We start from the raw sequence: 9,061 nt of genomic DNA, 5'->3' as shown, positions 1-9,061 counted from the left end.
CTCACCTGCCCCGCCAGCGAGCAAGACTACATTTCCCAGAAGGCCCCGCGGCGCGCACGGCCCCTGCCACGCGGCTTGCGCCTCCGCCGTCGGCCCACTGGGGGCGCTGCGGCGACCCCTCCGCCGTCCCGTAGAAATCTCCGCGGCCCCGGGGCCGCTTGCTTCCTGTTTGTCGGACGAGGAGACATGGCGGCGGCGCCGGCGGCTGCTGGGTCTGGGGCCGGCCGAGGGCGACGGGCAGCGGCAACGGTAGCGGCTTGGGGCGGATGGGGCGGCCGGCCGCGGCCTGGCAACATCCTGCTGCAGCTGCGGCAAGGCCAGCTGACCGGCCGGGGCCTGGTCCGGGCGGTGCAGGTACGAAGCCGGCCCGGAGGGGCGGGGCGGGGCGGACCGGGCGGGAGCTGGCGGGGGGCCGGAGAAGAGGCCTTTCCAGGCCGCCGCAGTATGGGCCCGACCCCTCTTGGCTGGCCGCGGGGCCTTCCTGCAGGCTGTCCGGATGCTGTCAGCCGCCGCGGGGCGGTGGGCAGCAGCCGGCTGGAGGGCCCGGTTAGGGGCCGTGCGGCACTGGGCTGCATCGGGCATCGATGGCGTGTACCAGCCCGGGGCCGGGCTCCTGGATCCTCCCAACCCTGCGCCACGTCTACACATCTGGGAGACCCTGGACGAGTTTGCTTTAGCTTCTAAGGGCCTCGAGTTTCTCCCCCGTGAATTGGGCGGTGGGTCATTATTGCAGCCCCCGAACGGTTCTCAAGCCTATCATAAATGTCATTCTCTCAGAGAGGCCTTTGCTTGACACTACCCCCCACCCCGGTTCCAAAATAGGTCCCCATTGTTATTCAGTCACAGCCCTGAATTCGTTTCGCTCACATTACTTTCTTAGTCTGTAATTACATATTTCTTTGTTGTCTACCCTTTTTCTCGCCTGTATCCCATGTTCGGCTGAGCTCCAAGGGTGCAGGGACTGTATCTGTTTTGCCGACGTCGAACGTCATGGTTAAGAGCGAGGACTTTGGAGTCAGGCCTGGATTCAGAGCCTTGCTTGAACAAGTTACCTTTTGGTGCCTCGGTTTTCTCATTTGTAAAATGGAGCTGATAATTAGTAACCTGCCTCCTAAGGTGCAGTGAGGATCAATGGAGAATTTGTGTAAAGCGTTAAGTGCATTTTTGTTGCTTAGTAAGACTTGAAGGATAATCAGTTAATGCTGTACTTGGTATCTGGCTTATAATAGGGGCCCAATATATGATTAGTACTTTTTGAATGAATGAAGGACACTGCTTTAGGGTAAGGCAGGATGAAGAGACCTAGGGTCTTCGCTACCCCCCACCCCCTTCATTCCCAGAACTTAGGTTGCAAACACACCTGTAAAAAAATTAATTTAAAGACAGCTTTTGCATATAAAAACTTTTTGAAGGATACACAAAAAACTAATAAAGTGGTTGGTGGAGTGGGTGGCAATTGAGTAGATGGGGGAGGGATTGGGAGTGAGATTTTTCACACTATACTACTATATAGCCATTTCAATATTACTCCTATCATTAACAGGACAAAATAAAGATAAAAACTAGGTGGTCTCTGTGTTAGTGGGTTACAGATGAAGAACCAGTTCTGGGTGAGCAGTATTTTCCTGAACATCAGATAATCATAGTTGAGCAACTTTTTCCCCCTTGCGTTCTTCTCTATCTGCCTTCACATCCTGGAAAGACTTGCTCTTTAAACCAGAATGCTTTACCTAGCTGGGTTGTAGAGACAGGCAGAAAGGGAGCTAACTCACCTTCACTGAGTACCTACTTCAGATCAAAGATTGTGCAAGTATACAATGTCTTCATTTAATCTTCAGTCTTTTGAATGAGGTGTCAGGACTCCTCTCAACACAGATGAGGCTCAGAAAATTTAGGTGATCTACTAAACACCCATTTTTTTTTTTTTAAGATTTTATTTATTCATGCGAGATGCAGAGAAAGAAACAGGCTCCTCATAGGGAGCCCAACTCGGGACTCCATCCCCAGACTGGGATCACGCCCTGAGCGGAAGGCAGTCGCTCAACTCCTGAGCCACCAGGTCCTACTCAACACGCATCTTGCAAATCCTTTACATTCTGAGGGCAGTAGGGAGCCACAGAAGTCATTTGCCGTAATAAATGAGGCAATTTAGGACACTTAATTTGTTTGCAGTGCTGGATGACTTGGAATGGGAGAGGATTGGAGAAGCTCACCAGATAGAAGGGTGCTAGAATATTCTTGAGCCTGGTTTAGGCTGATTATTGTGGTAATCAGTAGTTGTATGCAGGTGTGAAAGCTCTTTTAGAGGTAGGATGGAGAGATCTTCCTAAAACTCTCCTGATGATAAAGTGGGGAATTTCATCTTTCAAATGTATCCTTTCTTGGTAACTTTATCTCTTCCTTGCCCCCCACACTCCCTTTCCCCACATTAGAGGTAAATTCTTTCCTCAAAGGTATTTCCATATCACAGTAAGCAGGTCCATTATGGTATATAGTATACTGGGAGAGACCAGATTGGAAAAAAACCTTAAGTTGTGATGAACAAAAAACATGAAGTTTCCCATTTTACCCATTTTTAAAAAGATTTTATTTATGTATTCATGAAAGACAGAGAGAGAGAGAGAGAGAGAGAGAGACAGGTAGAAACAGGCAGAGGTAGAAGCAGGCTCTATGCAGGAAGCCCAGTGCGGGACTCGATTCTGGGATCACACCCTGAGTCAAAGGCAGACACTCAACCGCTGAACCCCATCTTACCCATTTTTTACTTGTACAATTCAGTAGTGTTAAGCATATTCACATTGTTGTGAATCAGATCTCCAGGATTTTTTCACTTTGTTAGTCTGAAACTCTTCCCATTAAAAAAAACTCCCCTCCCACCCCCTTGGCAACTACTATTCTACTTTTTGTTTCTAGGAATTTGATGACTTTCTGTACTTCATAGAAGTGAAATCAAACAATATTTGTCTTTTTGTGACTAACTTATTCCGATTAGCTTAATGTCCTTTGTCCATATTGTGGCATGTAACAGGATTTCCTTGAAGAAGACCAGACTTTGAAGAAAGCTGGACTTGGATTGAACCCTAGTTCCATTACTTACTAGTTGAGTGACCTAGGTTATGTTATTTAAACTTCCTGAACCTCTGTTTCCTTATTTCTAAAAAGGGAATCTGATGTTCGTAGGGGTGTTCGGAAGAGTAAGTAACATCAGATGTCTAAAAAGCTTGGCCAGCGTGAGGCAGATAGTAGATGTTCAGTAATAGTTGCCGTCAACTTGTAGCTATTAGACTGGGCTTCTTAAGGGATTTTGTGTCTGCAGAGCCTGAAACAGTGTTAGGCCCTTGATATCCAGGACTCAGAAAATTGTTTGAATTGAAATACTGTTTGTGAGAGCTCAGTCTTCCTCCTCCTCAATCCTGTCTCTGCTCCTAAACTCATGGCTTTAAAGAGTTTTTAGAGTCAGATAGCCTAGGTTTGAATTCCAGCTCTGGTACATACTTGCTGTCTGTGTTTGGGCAAGTTACTTAATCTCTTTATGCCTTAGTTTCTTCATTTGTAAAGTAGGGCTAATTATGAGACCTAGTCTGTAAGATTGTAGTAAGGATCAAGTGAGTTTATACATATAAAGCACTTAAAATAGTGTTTTAAAACATAGTAAGCATGCTATAAAGGTTAGCGAATATTGTTTAACAAATACTCTATATCCTAAATGGATCCTAAATCTGATTTCCATCCAGATTTCTCTCGTTAGCTCCAGATGGGTATATTTAAATATCTTCTCAGCACCTCCACTTAAATATCTAGTGGGCATCTCAAACATAGTATGTCAAAATTCCTGATTCCTCTTCCACCAAACCTGATTCTCCCCAAGGCTTCCCCATTTCCCTAAATGGTTCTTAAGTCTGGGAGAAGACTGCAGACCACATGATTTAGAACAGACCTGTGCTGGGTGGATTTTAGTGTGTCTTACTTTTTCTCCCATTTAATTTGTCCTCTGTCAAGGTAATAAAAGTAATGCTGGTGTAATGCTTTAGTACTTATGGATCCTTTGTACATTTATCAGCACATTTGATCCTTTCGGTAAATTAGATCCTACAAATCCCTTGCTTGAGGTGCCTGGGTGGCTCAGTCAGTTAAGCGTCTGCCTTCACCTTAGGTCATGATCCCAGAGTCCTGGGATCTAGCCCCACATTAGGTTCCCTGCTCAGAGGGGAGTCTGCTTCTCCTTCTGCCCCTCCCTCCGGTGGTGTGCATGTGCTCTTTCTCTCTCTCTCTCTCGAATGAATGAATGAATGAATGAATGAATGAATAAAATCAATCTTAAAACCCCGACAAATGCCTTGCTTAAAGCCTCCAGGGGCATCCCACGCAGTTAGAATCAAATCCATGTTCCTTACAGTGGATGCACCAGACCTGCATAATCAGTAGGAATCGAGGGAAAGGGATACAATAGGCAAGCCTTGGGCTCAACGCAGAGTAACTCACACAGGTCATGACCCACCACCCCTAGAGCTAGTGCTTTTGTTTGGCAGTATGATGACAAACTAAATTATGGCATCCTCATTCTCTTTCCCAAATCACAGTCATTGCTTTCTTTATGATTACTGGCATATCTAAATTCTACATGAGTGTTCACGCTTTTTCTTGAGATTGACGCCTTTTTTTTTTTTTTCTTTTTCAGTAGGCACAGCTTGTTTTAGCCTCAGCCTATGCATTAGTATTTGTGAAACCTAAGGGTTTAAGTTAATATAGTCTTGCCTGTCAAGGGTAATTTGGGATTGAAAAACCCCAGGATAGGATAAATTCTCATAAATTAAAAATAATAAATACTATTCATTTTAACAGGAAGTTTTTATATTTACAAGCCATAAAATTCACTCCTAACTATATTGAAACAAAACAAATCCCATTAAAGTGGACACAGGGATCCCTGGGTGGCGCAGCGGTTTGGCGCCTGCCTTTGGCCCAGGGCGCGATCCTGGAGACCCGGGATCGAATCCCACATTCGGGCTCCCGGTGCATGGAGCCTGCTTCTCCCTCTGCCTGTGTCTCTGCCTCTCTGTCTCTCTCTGTGACTATCATAAATAAATAAAAATTTATAAAAAAAATGGACACAGGTATTCCTTAGTTAATATTTGTTATTAGAATAATGTAACGAAGAATTTCATCTTCGTGAATTATTTTAATTTTTTAAACATTTTTATTTATTTATGATAGTCACAGAGAGAGACAGAGAGGCAGAGACACAGGCAGAGGGAGAAGCAGGCTCCATGCACCGGGAGCCCCGAATGTGGGATTCGATCCCGGGTCTCCAGGATCGCGCCCTGGGCCAAAGGCAGGCGCCAAACCGCTGCGCCACCCAGGGATCCCCGTGAATTATTTTTTAATACGGGTATTTATTTGCACTTAATATTATAAGACATAAGATATTTTACACTTAGGACTAAACAAATAAGATAAACATTTATGTTTATGGAAGTCAGCCATTATTTATTTATTTATTTTAAAATATTTTATTTATTTATTCATGAGAAACACACAGAAAGAGAGAGAGGCAGAGACACAGAGGGAGAAGCAGCCTCCATGCAGGGAGCCTGACGTGGGACTCAATCCCAGGTCTCCAGGATCACGCCCTGGGCTGAAGGTGGCGATAAACCGCTGAGCTACCTGGGCTGCCCCAGCAATTAATTATTTAAAAAGAAAAGCAGTAAAGACAAAATAAGTCAATGAAAATTAAGTGCCTGGAAATGTCACATCCACTGAGCTGGTTGACAGCTTAGGCAGCATGATGTAAAAGATTATCACTGCTATAAACTGTCAAACCACAAGTACTCCAAGAGAAGAAACCCATACAACACCTGCCAGTAATTCAGCTTTGAAGATGACTGGCTTGGTGGTTCTTTCATCACAGTACTCAGCTGTTCACAATGAAAACATCCAAATGATTATTTTTAAATTGGAGTAAATACCTTGTAAGACAGAATAGAAGTGGTAAAAGAAATTCCTTGTGTAGTTGAATATTTGGAATACGATAGGAAGGCACTTGGGTGGCTAAGTTAAGTGTCTGCTTTCTGTTCATGTCATGATCCCTGGGTCCTGGGATCAAGCCCCATGTCATGCTCCCTGCTCAGCTGGGAGCCTGCTTCTCCCTCTCCCTCTGCCCCTTCCCCCTGCTTGTGTGTGTGTGCACTCTCTCAAAAAAACAAATAAAATGTTTTTTTAAAAAAAGGGAATATGAGGGCAGCCTGGGTGGCTCAGCGGTTTAGTGCCACCTTCGGCCCGAGGCATGATCCTGGGGGATCGAGTCCCATGTCGGGCTCCCTGCATGGAGCCTGCTTCTCCCTCTGCCTGTGTCTATGCCTCTCTCTCTCTCTCCTCTCTCTCTCTCTCTCTCTCTCTCTCTCATGAACTAAAAAAAAGGGGGGGGGAAGCTCTCTGGCTGTCATGAGCCTTGTAACTAAAAATGGCCATGACTTGCCCCACTTTTCACCCCCAAATTCTACCCTCCCCACACAACCAATGTCCACACTGTAGCTATTTGTTTTGCAGGGGAAGGGTCCTACAGGAAACAAGATAGCCAGTATTTCTAAGTAACATGCTTTTAAGGCTATTTCTTGACTTTCTAATTTTAGACATTATTTGTTAGACATTATCTGTTTTCTTCCCTTGTAAAACTAGGATTTAATTCACAACACCTATGCCACATATTTCTTTTTCATCCTACTAATGTATATATCACAATTTGGGCTGTTGGTGTTAAGTATTTATATGATGATCACGATGATAACATTGTCTACAGTGGAGCCATAGAGTATAGTGTTTGCTTTGTATGTTATTTTGTTTCTCTTTGAGTTAAAAGCCACCATCCACCCCCCATTTTTTGAATTGAGATCTAAATATAGTAAAATGCATCCTTTTTAGTGTATACAGGCATACTTTTTGTTGTGCTTTGTCTACTGCACTTCAAGAATACTGTATTTTTACAAAATAGAAGATATTGGTGCCATTCTCCAACAGCATTTACTTGATGTCTCTGTCACATTTTGGTAATGTTCACAATATTTCAGACTTTGATCATTATTATAATGATCTGTGATCAGTGATTAAGACTGAAAGATCAGATAATGGTTAGCATTTTTTAGCAATAAAGCATTCTGTAATAAAGGCATGTACCTTTTTTAGACATAATGCTATCTCACATTTAATTGACTACAGTATAATGTAAGCATAACTTTTATATGCACTGGAAAACCAAAGAATCCATTTGATTATTGCAGTGGTCTGGAACTGAACCCACAATGTTTCTGAGGTATGCCTGTAGTTCTATGAGTTTTGATGAACCCAGTAGTGTGACCACCACTACAGTTAGGCCTTTTATAGACTGTAATTGCAATGGAACTGTACCGTAGGTAGCCTTTGAGTCTGGCTTCTTTCAGTAGAATAATCTCGTTCTTTTAAAATTTGCTTGCTTTTGTGTGCTTATAGTTTAGTACCAAATTCTAAAGCTTTCTTTTTGAAAAAAGAGATCCTTCTTGGAATTCTCCATCTTCCTCCAGTTTGGACTAGTTCCTTGCTAGGACAGCTATACATCTGAATTCTTGGGATTTCCCTTCACCAAATTCAAAGTGTTTTATGTTTTTCATGTTTTTTTTTTTAAATTTTTATTTATTTATGATAGTCACAGAGAGAGAGAGAGAGAGGAGAGAGAGAGAGGCAGAGACACAGGCAGAGGGAGAAGCAGGCTCCATGCACCGGGAGCCCGACGTGGGATTCGATCCCGGGTCTCCAGGATCGCGCCCTGGGCCAAAGGCAGGCGCTAAACCGCTGCGCCACCCAGGGATCCCTTTTTTTCATGTTTTAGATATTTGTTTCATGAATCCTGTCTTGGGGGAGTGCATTCTCTAGTAGCCTCCTAAGAAAATGTACATGAGAGGTGGCTTTTTTTAAAGCTTGCATGTTTGAAAATGTCTTTTATTTTTATACTTGTATATTAAGTTTAGCTGGGTATAAAATTCTAAGTTGGAAGTTATTTTTCCCTTAAAATTTTAATGGTGTTATTCCATTGTCTTTAAGCATTTGGTGTAACTGTTCTGTTTCCCATTCCTTCATATATGACCTATTTTCCCACCTCTCACCCCTTGAAAGGATCATACTTTCTCTGGCATTTTGAAACTTAGTCATGGTGACAGTCTTTCTTTTTATTCATTGTGCTGGACATTTTGTGTAGATATACATTAAAATATGTAACAACTAAAAAATATATAACAACTGTAAAAAAGAAAGTCATGCCTATCACCTGACATTAATTTCCTCTACAAAATGCACTAAATGGGGATGCCTGGGTGGCTCAGCAGTTTGGCTCCTGCCTTTGGCCCCGGGTGTGATCCTGGAGTACTGGGATCGAGTGCCCCATCAGGCTCCCTGCAAGGAGCCTATTTCTCCTTCTGCCTGTGTTTCTGCCTCTCTCTCTCATGAATAAATAAGTAAAATCTTTTTTTAAAAATACACTAAATGTTCTCTTGGGGGTCATCCTGTTTTCTTTAATTAAAAAAAATTTTAGGGTCTTCCTATTTTTAAAAGCCATTTTCTTTCCTGTGATTATGTTGGGCTATGATTGTTTTGGAGAACTTTATGGAATAGGGGAGAGTTGAGTTGGTTCTAAAGAATGAGTAGAATTTGCACAGAGTGGTGGAGATATTTCTGGCACTAAGAACAGCACTGAGAAAGTCCTCCCAATTGGCCATTAGAAGACAGGGAAGAGACAGTGAAATGTTTGTATGGGAGATACTGCAAGATAAGTGTAGATATGTTGGGAATGGAATGGGGAAGGTAATTAATATTTATTGAGCATCTGCTGATGCCATTGTTCAGAGATTTATTTATTAAATATTTGACCTACAAAAACCTTTATAGTAAGTAATACCATAATACCCACATATCTACTACCAAATTTATGATAGTACCAATATATTTAATGTCCCTTTCATCTCATTCCCTCCCTACCAGAGGTAATATATGTTTTGAATAGATAACATATGCACATACACATACAGGTTACAGAGAA

At 42.9% G+C, this 9,061-nt stretch overlaps 1 protein-coding gene across 2 annotated transcripts in view; it reads left to right on the top strand.

The window, feature by feature from the left end:
* Positions 1-15: 15 nt before the first annotated feature.
* The window catches only part of LOC112673852 (transient receptor potential cation channel subfamily C member 4 associated protein), a 69,246-nt gene continuing 60,200 nt past the window's right edge, over positions 16-9,061 (top strand). The window contains exon 1 of one of the 2 annotated variants that reach the window (XM_025469815.3): positions 16-354. In XM_025469815.3, the coding sequence (XP_025325600.1) occupies positions 187-354 (168 nt within the window). In that variant the 5' untranslated portion in view covers positions 16-186. The remainder of the gene's footprint in view (positions 355-9,061) is intronic. The other variant, XM_025469816.3, reaches the window with a different exon arrangement.

This window comes from Canis lupus, chromosome 24 (genome assembly GCF_003254725.2).
Source record: "Canis lupus dingo isolate Sandy chromosome 24, ASM325472v2, whole genome shotgun sequence".
In the NCBI taxonomy this organism is placed as follows: Eukaryota; Metazoa; Chordata; class Mammalia; order Carnivora; family Canidae; genus Canis; species Canis lupus.
Note: the sequence above shows the minus strand (reverse complement) of the source record. Positions and strands in the feature narration are given on the sequence as shown.